The sequence below is a fragment of the Oreochromis niloticus genome, linkage group LG1 (assembly GCF_001858045.2).
Source record: "Oreochromis niloticus isolate F11D_XX linkage group LG1, O_niloticus_UMD_NMBU, whole genome shotgun sequence".
In the NCBI taxonomy this organism is placed as follows: domain Eukaryota; kingdom Metazoa; phylum Chordata; class Actinopteri; order Cichliformes; family Cichlidae; genus Oreochromis; species Oreochromis niloticus.
The window spans coordinates 4052561-4066091 of record NC_031965.2 but is presented as its reverse complement, the minus strand read 5'-3'; the positions used below and the strand labels follow the sequence as shown (position 1 = coordinate 4066091).

At 39.3% G+C, this 13531-nt stretch overlaps 2 protein-coding genes and 1 long non-coding RNA gene across 4 annotated transcripts; 1 reads left to right on the top strand and 2 right to left on the bottom strand.

Moving 5' to 3' along the window:
* Positions 1-232: 232 nt before the first annotated feature.
* Positions 233-2039, top strand: LOC112847531 (uncharacterized). The gene is made up of 2 exons (XM_025909298.1): positions 233-587; positions 724-2039. Exons 1-2 carry the CDS (start codon positions 261-263, stop codon positions 2011-2013), a joined length of 1617 nt encoding a protein of 538 aa, XP_025765083.1. The 5' UTR covers positions 233-260; the 3' UTR covers positions 2014-2039.
* Positions 2040-2183: 144 nt separating this feature from the next.
* LOC109199457 (uncharacterized) lies at positions 2184-3250 on the bottom strand (the record flags this gene model as incomplete). Its single annotated transcript, XM_019354815.2, has 1 exon — positions 2184-3250. A coding segment is annotated over one exon (1029 nt), but the record flags the coding sequence as incomplete, so codon positions are not given.
* Positions 3251-5699: 2449 nt separating this feature from the next.
* On the bottom strand, positions 5700-11752 carry LOC106097812 (myosin-1). 2 transcript variants are annotated; one of them, XR_002059862.2, is made up of 11 exons: positions 11702-11752; positions 11401-11569; positions 10027-11056; positions 8534-8652; positions 8323-8445; positions 7590-7655; positions 7379-7467; positions 6608-6713; positions 6305-6410; positions 6097-6158; positions 5700-6002 (listed from the first exon to the last, which is right to left on the bottom strand). It is a non-coding gene; the product is annotated as a myosin-1 (long non-coding RNA). The 2 variants fall into 2 exon arrangements; XR_003220996.1 differs by lacking the exon at positions 5700-6002 and having other exon boundaries at positions 6092-6160; positions 6312-6410.
* Between the last annotated feature and the right edge of the window lie 1779 nt (positions 11753-13531).

Genomic DNA, 13531 nt, shown 5'->3' with positions numbered 1-13531 from the left:
CTCCCAACTCGTCAAATGTGTGACGCATGGTCAGGCTCCCTCTGCTTCACTTATCGACGCGCAGGGTACCCCCCTCGCGTCGAGAATTGACGTGCAGGGTCCTCTCATTGAATACTATAGCGCTCCCTAAACGTTGTTTATAGGGCTTTGGAGTTGACGTCACGCCGCAGTGCATTGTGGGATCGCGGCGCCATGTCAGTAGGCTAGAAAGCAAAACAAGCGCACAGTGTTGGATTATTGGAATCGGGACTGATAGAAACATGCTCAACATCAGCGCAAAAGACAAAGGGCTGTATCGCGACCGATTGTGCCCAGACGCCAAGAGACGGTACTTAGAAAAAATTGCGTGCATCGGCAATGTGGACCCATATGAAATAAGGAAGTGGAGTGGAAATCCAGACGACCTACCACCTTTGTCCTATCCGGATATCTTCGCATACCTTGTCTGTGGAGTCAGCGCATACACAGCGAACCAATTTAAGAATTATAAATCCCTGGAGGCCCACATCCAATTCACGAACAGCTGGGTGCACGATTTGTCCGTTTATAAGCCTCCACGCAGCGAGTACGTTGTCGTTAAGACAAAGGTAAGTTGGTTTGAACTTGATAACTTTCTAAACAACTTCCTTGTTATAGTTTTTGATTTGCACGTACAGTCAACCATCTATATTAGCCTTGGTTCATTACAGACCTTTTATTAAAAGTGTTTTTTGTGTGTTTCAGGTACTGCACTCACAACGAATGAATGAAACTGCATTACAGCCATGGGTCATTGTGAGCACCAATGGGAGGGTCGAAGCTGCTCACTGCACATGTATGGCCGGAGTTGCAGAGACCTGCACCCATGTAGCTGCTCTTTTGTTTAAAGTCGAGGCTACAGTGCGTATCAGAGGCACCAGAACTGTAACAGACGAGCCAGCATATTGGGTGTTGCCCGGAAATATGACCAGGATACAGCCCGAGGTTGCACATAGTATTGACTTCTCCTCAGCAGCTGCCCAAAAACGTGAGCTTGATGAAATCATAAACACACCCTCTGCATCGAGAGGCAAAAGGAGGCGATCGCAAAAAAGGCACATTCCTATTGCAACGCTGGAGGATTTGCCACCATTACTGGATACGCTGCAGAAGCACAGCAAAGCAGTGACTTTGTGTGGAGTTGAAAACTATTACACCAACTACACTACACAGTCACCCACATTACCCCAATCCCTGGCGTGTTTACACAACAGAGACGCTGAGTCCCTTGGCCTTCCCGATCTTCAGGTGCACTGTCTAAAGTTTCTTACGGCAGCAGGTGTTACAGAGGCGCAGGCAGAAGAGATTGAAGCACAGACTAGATCGCAGCACATGACCCCTGCATGGTTTCGCTGGCGTGCAGGGAGAATCACAGCTTCGGCTATGCATGCTGTTTTGGCTACAAGTTTGGACACTCCAGCCCATAGTGTTGTGAATCGTGTGTGTTACCCAGAAAAGACCTTTTCTACTGTGCAAACAAGGTGGGGTGTCGAGCATGAAGAGGATGCAAGAAAGGCCTACAAAGAGATAATGGCATCGCATCACCGCAATCTGCAGGTGCGTTTATGTGGTTTCTGTGTGAACAATTTTCCGGAAGTAGGAGCATCTCCAGACGGACTGACAATATGTGACTGTTGTGGTAAGGGGTGCCTGGAGATAAAGTGTCCTTTTAAACAACGAATGGCCAGCATTAAGGAGGCTTTGGCTGCACAGGACAAAGACTTTTGCTTGGAGGTAGCTGCTAATGGTCTTCAGTTGAAGCAGGCGCACCCATACTACTGTCAGGTACAAACACAAATTTTTGTTACGGGCGCCAACCACTGTGACCTCGTTGTGTGGACACAGAGAGACCTGGCTGTGATTCGCATCTTCCCTGCTGTGGATTTCTGGAAACCGCGCTTAAAGCAAGCACAGGACTTCTTCCTTAAAGTGTGCCTTCCTGAACTTGTTGGGAAATACTTCTCGAAACAACGTGCTGCTCTAAGTAGCCTGTAATGTTTCATGTTGTGGTTCAAGATAGATGACAGCTGTAATGTAAATAGTTTGCATTTCATTTTTATGTTATTGCTAAGTACTTGTGAATAGATCAATAATAAAAAAGCAAAGAAATATACTATTCTATTTTGTTTTATTAAAACAACTTCACACAAAATACAACTATTTACAATGTACTGTACATTCAAAACAACAGCTTTAACAATACTCAACAGGAGCAAGTGTCATTTGGCCCTGGTTTGACAACAACACTGGGGCACATATTAACAAAAACACAGCAAACCTTTACGATCTTATCAAGAAGTGTTGTGTCTTCACCCTCACATGATAAGAGTAATCGGATTGGCATTGTAGTGTGTAACATTTTGAATTTGTTGCGCAAACTACCTATTACTCGCTCAACATGAATTCTCAGGTGGGCAATTGCTCTCGTTTGTTCAACGTCCCTTGCATCAAGTTGACAGTAGCCTTTTGTGAAAGCTGGAATCTTGACCTCCGCACACATCATTCCTACAGCATCTCTGATGTCAAAGCCTCTGTCAGCCAATACTACGTCCCCTGGTAACAGCTTTTGAAGAATGCCACATCTCTCTGTGATGTGTTTATCTGATGCACGACCGCCCCATCCCCTGGAAATGAAAGAAATAGCTCCATGGGGTGTAATCCCGATGAGGTATTTTATGGTGTGTGTACCCTTGTAATGAGAGTATGTTTGTGCGCGTGCCTTTAAATTAGATGGTCTTTCTGTTCGAATCTCAAAACAGTCAACAATGATGGATACTCGTTTTCCAAAAGCTTCAGTAAACTGTGGAGGCATTGTGGCCTGCAGACAGTGCCTCTCAGGCCAGTGCACCAGTGCTCCTACGTGGGCATACAAAACATCAATGGTATCGGCGAAGACAGAAGACAGTGTTTTGTGGGACACATCGAATAGATGACAAAGATGCTGGACTGGAAGATCAAGTCTCAGACGCATTAGTGTGAGTAAGAGCATTTGGAAACCTGTCAGTTTCTTCGATATTGGCAGGAAATCTTTCACAGTGCTGAAGAGGGACATTAACACAGCATAGCAATGTAGTCCTGTGTAATATCTTACTTTTTCGGTATCATCCTTTAAGAAAGTTTCATTCAGCTCTGTCTTTTGCAACTGTGCTCGAAGCAGTCTGTTCTCCTCCAACAGCCGGTTTATTTCTGCTCTGCCCTGTTCACTGCACACACAATCCTTCGTCTGCCCTTGACCTTACGTGACGCTCTCACTCCCATCACCACTGTCCACATTTGCAGCTGGTACGTCAACCTCCACTTGTCCAACACAACTGCTGTCCACTGCCTCCATGACATGGTGATTTTGTTGCTGTTCTTTTGTCAGACCTTCATCGATCATCAAGCCTGTAAGATAAAATTAGTGCATAGACATAAGGTTAATGTACACCAATATTCCAATGACAGGTGTGTGATTCATCCTTAACTTAGGTGCGGATTAGTGTACCATAAGAGCAATTTAGTATGTTTTTAGAGGGGAGGGGAGGGGGGTGTTTACCTGCAATGGGTGCTCTTTTTCGCTTCCTTTGCATACGCCTTGCGTGCCGGTCCGAGTCTGATACAGGTATGTCGTCGTGCCCCATGTGCAGTGTTGGTGCCCAGTCTGGATTTGTAACATCCATTTCATATGCTGGTTTGCCTGCAATAATGCCAAATCAAAAGCTACTCAGTCGACATGACGTGGTTCAGCAGCATCACACATTAGCATGTTTTATCTCATTATCTATGACCTCAGCGCATTGAAAATAACACTAAAAGCCTTTTAAGAGTGATATGAATTAATTTAGAACTCACCGGAGAGAAAATGCCGCGAGCAAACCAACAAAAAGCTGGGGATTGCACGGAACTCGATATCCGCTCGTCGCACCGCTGCAATCCATGCCTGGCGTCTTTGTTTGGTGATATCGGATACATGGGATCCCTCACGTTGCCGCCAGGATGGAAAACGATGAAAAGATAGCCCATTATCCAGTTTCTTGCCTTCACGATCGTGAGCCCTAACGTTGCAACCGACTACACAACACGTACGAACCATAGCTGAAGCTGTATCCTTTGTCTGGCCTACTGTCATGGCGGCGGGGGGTGTTGTGCCAAAGTAGTTACCCCCGTCAAAAATTGTTTCCCCATCCACGAGAGCGCGCAAAGTAGGAGGAGCCACTTGCCCAGCTCCGTTCTGTACGCTACTTGTCACTGATCTGCAGTCGACGCAATAAAGAGTAAAAGCTGGAAAACGGCAGGCTCGATTAATTTAATATTAGTTTCGTGACATTGTAATGTGCCGTGTGGAAGACAATTTACATTAAACTGTACACTGAAATAACCTGCTGGGAATACTTTGTCTAGAAAAATACTTTGATACTATAATACTGTAAAACCAGACGCGATCATGGAAACACGTCGCTCTCCGGTGAATTTACACTCGGTTTACATTTTGTAGCGAAGCTATCACAAAGGGTATATTTGCAAAATAAGTCACAGTATAACCAATAAGTACAGTAACTTTGGAGAGGATTTCTTCTTCACAGCAAAAGTTATGGAGGGGTACAAAATTTATCAGGCTGTGTGGCCTCGGCTGCCAAAATGTGTGCCCCCCTATCTTTAATCCATATTGGCTTTGCTATCACAAAGGGTATATTTGCAAAATAAGTCACAGTATAACCAATAAGTACAGTAACTTTGGAGAGGATTTCTCCTTCACAGCAAAAGTTATGGAGGGATACAAAATTTATCAGGCTGTGTGGCCTCGGCTGCCAAAATGTGTGCCCCCCCTATCTTTAATCCATATTGGCTTTGCTATCACAAAGGGTATATTTGCAAAATAAGTCACAGTATAACCAATAAGTACAGTAACTTTGGAGAGGATTTCTTCTTCACAGCAAAAGTTATGGAGGGGTACAAAATTTATCAGGCTGTGTGGCCTCGGCTGCCAAAATGTGTGCCCCCCCTATCTTTAATCCATATTGGCTTTGCTATCACAAAGGGTATATTTGCAAAATAAGTCACAGTATAACCAATAAGTACAGTAACTTTGGAGACGATTTCTCCTTCACAGCAAAAGTTATGGAGGGGTACAAAATTTATCAGGCTGTGTGGCCTCGGCTGCCAAAATGTGTGCCCCCCTATCTTTAATCCATATTGGCTTTGCTATCACAAAGGGTATATTTGCAAAATAAGTCACAGTATAACCAATAAGTACAGTAACTTTGGAGACGATTTCTCCTTCACAGCAAAAGTTATGGAGGGATACAAAATTTATCAGGCTGTGTGGCCTCGGCTGCCAAAATGTGTGCCCCCCCTATCTGTAATCCATATTGGCTTTGCTATCACAAAGGGTATATTTGCAAAATAAGTCACAGTATAACCAATAAGTACAGTAACTTTGGAGACGATTTCTCCTTCACAGCAAAAGTTATGGAGGGATACAAAATTTATCAGGCTGTGTGGCATCGGCTGCCAAAATGTGTGCCCCCCCTATCTGTAATCCATATTGGCTTTGCTATCACAAAGGGTATATTTGCAAAATAAGTCACAGTATAACCAATAAGTACAGTAACTTTGGAGACGATTTCTTCTTCACAGCAAAAGTTATGGAGGGATACAAAATTTATCAGGCTGTGTGGCCTCGGCTGCCAAAATGTGTGCCCCCCCCCATCAATAATGCACATTGGCGTTGCTATCACGAAAGAGTTTATTTACAAAATAAATCACAGTATAACTAATAACTACAGTAACTTTGGAGACCATTTTCTTTTTTTAGACTTCTTAATTTAACATCTACATATATATATATGTCGATATGTGTGTTCTCAACAATGTGTGCCATAAGAACACTAGCTGTGCACCTTTAGTGTCAACTATGTACAAGCGAAACAAATAAACACGTCTTCTGGTGGTGGGCTTTTCACGCAGAGCTGGTGGAACCACCGCAAACACATCTCACACTGAATCTGTAAAAAAAATAAATAATTATAAATCCCAATGTTAAAATTTCATTTATGGGAATTGATCATAACATTTAGCAGTCTTTCATGATGACATTACCCATTTGTTGTCAGTTTCATGCTCTTCTTCGCCGCAGAAAAGACAGATGTTTGTCAAGTCATCTGTTTTAAAAAGTGAAAAAATAGCACAGAGTATACTACCTACTGCACTTATTACTTCATTCAAACAACTATATGGTTTGTTTCTACAGCTATCATGATGAAAATATTCATGATGTCAGAACACTGAATTGTGGAAAATGAGTTACCTGTCTCTAGGAGGAGAGTGGTGGCAATTTGCAGCCTGTGTGTGTTTATGGCCTTTTTTGTAGACGGAAAGTCTATTGACTCTTTTTGCAAGATCTTTTCAGCAAACTGAAAAAGAGATTCTAAGATGACTAAATAGGCTAATATCGTAAATGTTATTTTATAGAAATTTGTTTGCTGTGAATCAATTTCTTTCTTTTTTTGTGTAATTATCTTATATTCCTTTTCCTGTCATTAACATTTATTACAACACAACATTTCCAATATTGTTGTATATATGTATGTATTACGGTTAAGACTCGTACTTTCAATGCAAAGACTCCACATGAGGTAGCGTCCAATTGTTTTGGGTGTTTGACTGTGTCACAAGTCCATCTTGAGACGTTGCATCCTTTTTTTCGCATGAATGCCCTGAAAGACAAGTACAATAAAAACAAATAACATGTTTTAAAATTTTGGTGACACAAAAAGATGAACAGTATGGAGAGCTTAAGTGTCTGTTGAACATCAAGTTAAGAACACTGACCACACTGTTTTGTTAAAATCATTACTTTTTAAAAGTCTACAACGCATTTTCGTGGACAATTACTTGTGCTTTTATTTTCCTGTTTCCTCCCATGATATAGAAATCAATCACTTACACAGTACACTTTGAAGAGATGTGGAGGAGAAGCAAAGATGAAATTCACACATGTATAACCTATGTGGAATTATTTTAGACATTTGTCTGATGTTTTAGTGCTAAACCTCCGCAACACTTTATGCAACTACTAAACATTAATATCCCCGTGCTATATTTTCTAATGTAAAAACATCATCTCATACAGACATCAGGTCCTCAAATAAACATTGAAACATGGGGAGACTTCTCTTTAAAGGCAAAATTAACCCATAACACCACAATATCAGAAGACGAACACAAAAATTTAAACCTGTTGCTGCTAGTTTTTTAATTCTGAGTACCATTTATTTTTTGATTGACATCATACTTGTAATTGTCATAATAAACACAAAAATAACAAAAGCAACAAAGAGTTTAATAAAGGGTCGAAATAAATTTGAGCAGTTATCCTTACCTTGTTGATTCCAAACAATTTTGGATACCTTGTTTAGTTTCTCCGAGTGGATCAAGATACAGCGACTTCTTTTCTTGTGGGTAAATGACCTACAGTAAAATTATGTGGAGAATTACATGTAATAATTCAAGACTTAAGATTATCTGCATGCCATGCATTTTTCTTATAAAACTGATTTGATGAATATTGTAAATGCAATTATTTTGTTTACCACTAATGTCCAGTGATGATGTTCATTTACAATTCCCAGAATCACTTCATGCTCCATGGGTTTGATCTTAAATTGAAACAAAAGAATAAAAATATTAACTTCAGACATAAAAAAGAAATGCAATAACATGTTGTTTAGAGTCCTTTTTTATTAAAGCAATTTATGATATATTATATATCATCCACTTATAAAGTACTCTGTGACAGCCATGATTCATCCCTCATTTCTTTAAACTGTGCAAGAAGCTGGACTATCTTATATTTTTTATAAGTGGTTTTGCACATTACTTCCTCCAAGACTAATAAAGCTCTTTCTAAGGATTTTCTTTGGACATGGAGTTCATTTTCACTCATTTTCAATGCGATCATTGTGCCATCTGCAAAATAATGTGTAATGCTTTATTAAGCCTCTTTAACAGTGACGTATGAATCACTTGAGAATAAAAAGGTACCTATTAAAGAGATGAAGCAGTGTTGATGATTTCAAAAGAGATATTAGCCCAAATGTTTGCAAATCTCAAATCAAGCATTGATTGGAGTGTGTACAAAAAAGGAGGAAACCAGACAAGCAGAGAACAAAAGAGAACTGGCAAGTCTAATAAACTATCCACATCTACTAACCCCAGTCTCAATTCGTTCTTTCTCCATAAGCTGTTATCCAATCTAAATCTGGATGTGGATATGATCTGAGGTACTTAAACAATACACACAAGATTCTTTCTAGAGATACCTACCTTGAGTCTTGGAGCTTTTCTCTTCCAAATGGCAGTCATTGAAAATGAATCAATGAATGCTGCTTTGGCTGAATTATGGCGATTGCATTGTCTCACCATGATCGCAAGATATGCATTAATAGACTGCGAATACAAAATGTAAACATTTTTTAACTGTTGTCAAGCAATAAAACACTGATAGTTGCATTGTTGTCAGTAAAGATCACTGTACCTCACTTTCCAACTCCATGTCCGGACCAATTTGTTGGATATCCCAGTAGAATAATTTGTAAGCACCAATTTTGGAGAGTAGAACGTGAGGACTCTTTCCAGCCCAGGCATCCATTATATCTACAAAAAGTAATGAGAAAAAGAGACAAGTCATCAGGACTAAATGTAAATCAAAATTTAAAATGCATAATTTCTTATGTAGTTTTCTGACAAAAGGCGTGTTTCAGGGTAAATACTTTTAAGACGCTGATAAAATGGGCACATGGTTTAACATTGTATTTTGTAGAAAAAAAAGAGCACTTAAATTTGCTTTTATTTGGGGGTAAAGTTACACTTACAATGTCCTCTAAAGAAATTTAAATAAATTCATATTAATAAAAGAAAAGGAATTTAAATACATAGCAATAGAAATGCTCTTGCCCCCTATCAAATTTTTTTTCCAGCAGAAACACCTATTACAACAATTTTTTAAAATTATGTTTAGTTGAAGCTACATGAATATGTTTTAAAATACTCAGGCTCAAGGCTTGCACCTGTGGCCTTTACTATTACATAACCATTTCTGGAAAAATGTTATTTTTCTCCTCCAAAACTAGTTTTATTGTCTTTAAAATAGAGTGTCAATTTCTGGGCTGTTAAAAGCAGCTTCTTAAAGAGTATTTGATCTTTCGAACTATTGCTGGCAGGCAGTCATCATCACAACATTAATATACTGCTTGTAGTGGGCATTCTATGTCACTAACAGCATATATGACAGCAATTTCAGAAAAGAAGAAAATGAAGAACATACACTACTAGTCAAAATTAGGGACACACCTTCCCATTCAGTGTTTTTCTGTGTGTTCATGCTTTTCATGCAGTGACAATCATCTTATGTGACTACCCCATGAAGCTCACTGACAGAAGGCCTAGAGTGTGCAAAGCAGTGATCAAAGCAAAGGGTGGCTAATTTGAAGAATCTAAGATATAAAAAATATTTTTGGTTCTTTCATATTTTTGGTTTACTACATCATTTGTGTTAGGGTTAGTGCTCCATATGTGTCCATTCATAGTTTTGATGCCTCGAGTTCTAATCAACAATGAATCTACAAAATAGACAAGGAAATTAAGAAGCAACATTAAAATGAAGGTGTGTCCAAACTTTTCACTCTTAGTGTACATCAGATGTACAATATCAATCATTAACATTCTGGGTTACACAACAACAAAAGAAAGATTCACAGTTTTGAAGGACTCACTTTTTCATTTGTGTAATTTTACACATGTGGCTTACATCCTTTTACAAGTTTTCTATAATGTTTTGCCCCATGAAGGTTTTTTTTTAAAGCATTAACATATTGTTAAATTTAAATATTCTGTTAGGAAATATACCTAAAAAAATCTTTTTAAAGGTGTAAAATTTGCTATGCCATGATCTACAGAGTACTGAAACAAACACTGTCATAGGAACAAAAGTCCTTTTTTAAAAAATAAAAAAATATTATATTTATTTACATTTCTCTGCAACAGGTTCAGTGTATCTCTGAGAGGGTGATGCTGGAGGTGGTGCAGGGCTAGCTTGTGTGGCTGTTGCTGGGGCTGGTGTCACAAGTGGAACTGTTGCTTCCATGGTTTGTGCTGTAGATTGCTGGGCTGTAATCTGTGGAGCTGAGGCTTGTGTGGTTGTAGCATTTGGAGCTGTGGTCTGTGAGGATGGGTCTGCTGCCGTTGTGGTTTGTGAGGCCTGGTCTGCTGTTGTGGTTTGTGAGGCTGGGTCTGCTGTTGTGGTTTGTGAGGCCTGGTCTGCTGTTATGGTCTTTGAGGCTGGGTCTGCTGCTGTTTGGGATTCGGTTTGTACAGCTGTAGCATATTCTGGTGCTGTAGCACTTGTGGCTGGTTCGTTCTCTTTCTGTGCTGTTGCTCCTGACTCTGGATCTGATACCGTTATTGCTATACCTTGTGGAACTGGAGATGGATGTTGTGTTTGAACCGATAGTGATGTAAGTGATGCCATTGGTGCTGTAGGCTGTGTAGCTCTAGGAGGAGGTGGTGGTGGTGCTACCGCCACTGGTGCTGCTGTAGCCTGTGAAGCTAGAGCAGATGCTGGTGCTGCTGCAGCTTGTGGTGCTGCTGGACCTGGTTGTGCTGTTGGTAATGTGGCTGCTGTTTTCTTTGAACCCCGGTGTGGCACTCTTGGCATGCTGTCTTTGCTTAACTTTAGTTGGTCAATATTTACTTTTGGAATGATTGTCCCATTGGAATCCTGAAGATCTGCACTTTTACCTTGGATTGCTGTAATAATGTAAGGGCCTAAAAAGTTTGCTTCAAGTTTTCCCCCTTTCCTCTGCTGACTTCTTATGTTAGCTCTTAAAACTTTGTCACCAACTTTGAAGACGACATCTCTCGTCATCATTTTTATTTTGCCCTTTGTTTTTTCCTGAGCTTTGACCACATTGTCCTTCACCAGTTCCAACAGCTTTTGATGCTTTTGAATGTCTTCCGACAGCTCCTCCTGCCCCACAATGTCTTCCACACTCTCATCAACCTTTGAATCAAAAGACATGTCTATCATTACTATAATTTGTGTAAGATACACAGATAATACATAAAAGAACTGAGAAATACAGTGAAAATTTACATTAAGTGTCTTTGGTAAGGTTTTAAGACACAATGTATTTCTGGCAAAGCTTCAGTGTATCTTGGGATTGATTGGACATGAAGAAAACTGTTATTGAGGGTTTGAACAATCCATAAAAATATTCAGTGGTGTAGTGCTTTTATGGCGGTGACATAGCATCCATTGAAACTGATCTGCCTGTGCCTCAAAAACTAAAAAAAGTTTCGTTGTGTGGGATTTCCGTGTAGTTTGTCACAGACAGAAAGACATACCATGAACTCTTCTGGGATTTCGGAAGGATAGCGAGCCTCTCTGCCAAACATTAGGTAATAAGGTGAGTATTTGGTGGTCACTTGTTTTTTAGTTCTGAGTCCAAACATTACAGCATCCAGATACTCATCCCACATTTCTGGTTGGTCGCCAACGACTTTACACAGGGCTCTGACAATGAAAGCACATAGAAGACATTCATATGAAAGATCATTTACATTTTTTAATAGTTTAATGTCATGCATTCATGTTTTGGTTGAAGGGAACCCCCATAAATGTATAACATGTACTCCAAGAATTTACCTCTGGATGGTGCCATTCATTTTCTCCACCAGCCCATTTGTTTGTGGGTGATAGGGGAGCAGAGGCTTCTTTTAATTTTTAACAATCCGCAAACCCTTTTGTTGAGCTGCAAAAGAAAGTTATATACACTGACTATAAGCACATTACAATAAGAATTTAAATAAACAGCTGTCATACTAATATCTCAAAAACAGATTTATAAAGACCAGAAAATTAACCATTTTCCAAAAATTATTCAAATATGAGTTCACATATTTTTGCCAAAGACTAAAGTACTTACAGAATTGACAAATTCTTTGCCTTGGTCAGTAAGAATCCTTTTGGGGGCTTCGAACTGGTGGACAATTTTATGAGACAGTTTGTCACTTCCCCGGCTGATTTTGACTTTAAAGGGTATGCTTGTGGCCATTTTGTAAAATAATCAATAAAACACATATGTATTGATGTCCATTGTTGGTTTCAGTAAGTTTTCCAATAAGGTCCATCCCAACCAGTTCAAATGGCTGAGAGACCTTAAAAACAAATCATAGTTAAGTTAATAATACTGAAATTACACAGAATGCTAGTCTACTGTTATAATTTTTTCAAGTATATAATCAGTAGGTTTCTAAGCAATGAAAACATTGTGTGATTAAATGTGATTATTTGCTGTGGTCGATGACTAACCTTTATCGGAATGTATTCCGCTGGTTTTTTAATTGTTGCAGCACTTGCCTGGCAAAGTGCACATTGGGAAACCTAATCAAAAATAAAAGCAATTCAATAAGAAACACAAGAGTTGATGATCAAGGTTTACATAACTTATTATGAGAGATACAGAAACATTGCTGTGTTCCTCTTAAAATAAATTAGCTGTAGTCGAATTACATAGAGTTTGTTTTGGAGTACCCACCCAATTATTGATGTCCACTGACATCCCTGGCCAGTAGAACCGCTTTGAAATGGCTTCTCTTGTTTTTGTTTGCCCGCAATGGGCCCCAGTAGGACTGGCATGAAAATCTGAAAAAATTGTGTTTGCCTCATCAGCCCCACAGACTACCGTTGTCTTTATGGTTTTGTCTGTGCCTTTGTAGCGCCAGTAAAACAGCTGCTCCCCTAAACATAAACAAGAAAATAGAAAAGTTTATTATAGCTGTTTAAACCATGACAGGTCTATATGTGGTAAAAGTCATGACAATACATCTTCAATGTAATGAATCAATTATGTATGTGATATAATTTGGGGGTGACTATTGGACTGGTTCTCTATAGTTATGACAGTATGACTACTTCAGAAGCCAAAAAGATTATGCCACTCACAAGACTGTATTAGTGATACTAAACAAAGTGATGGATGTGTAAAGTCATTATAACTAATGGCCTTCAGATATCATGGAGTTATCTTTTGTACAAATATCAATTCAAAGTAGTTTAATTCCAAATTTCCTGCTGTCCGTAATTTTCCACATATGTAATTTAAAGACATAAAGACATAACAGTGGGTACACCTGCGTAAAAGGGTGTGGCACATACCACTCCAAAAGTAATTACGACGTAATATATTGTAGTTAAGCTATAAAAGGACAAAAACAGTTCTTAGTTAACGCTGTCTTCTTAATAGCAAACCTTAAAACTTTTACTTTAATAAACGCCCATGTGCCTATTAACCGGGGTTAACTAGGTCAAAGAAAGGTCAAGCTAATTAAATCGGTTAGTGCAAATTAAGACTACACATTATGCCTTTGTATATGTGTTAATATATATGTATTGATGACATTTATAAACGCTACGAAGTTGCTGTTATTACCTTCAATGTCGTAAATAGCAGCTTTTCTTCGGAGAAGAAACTTC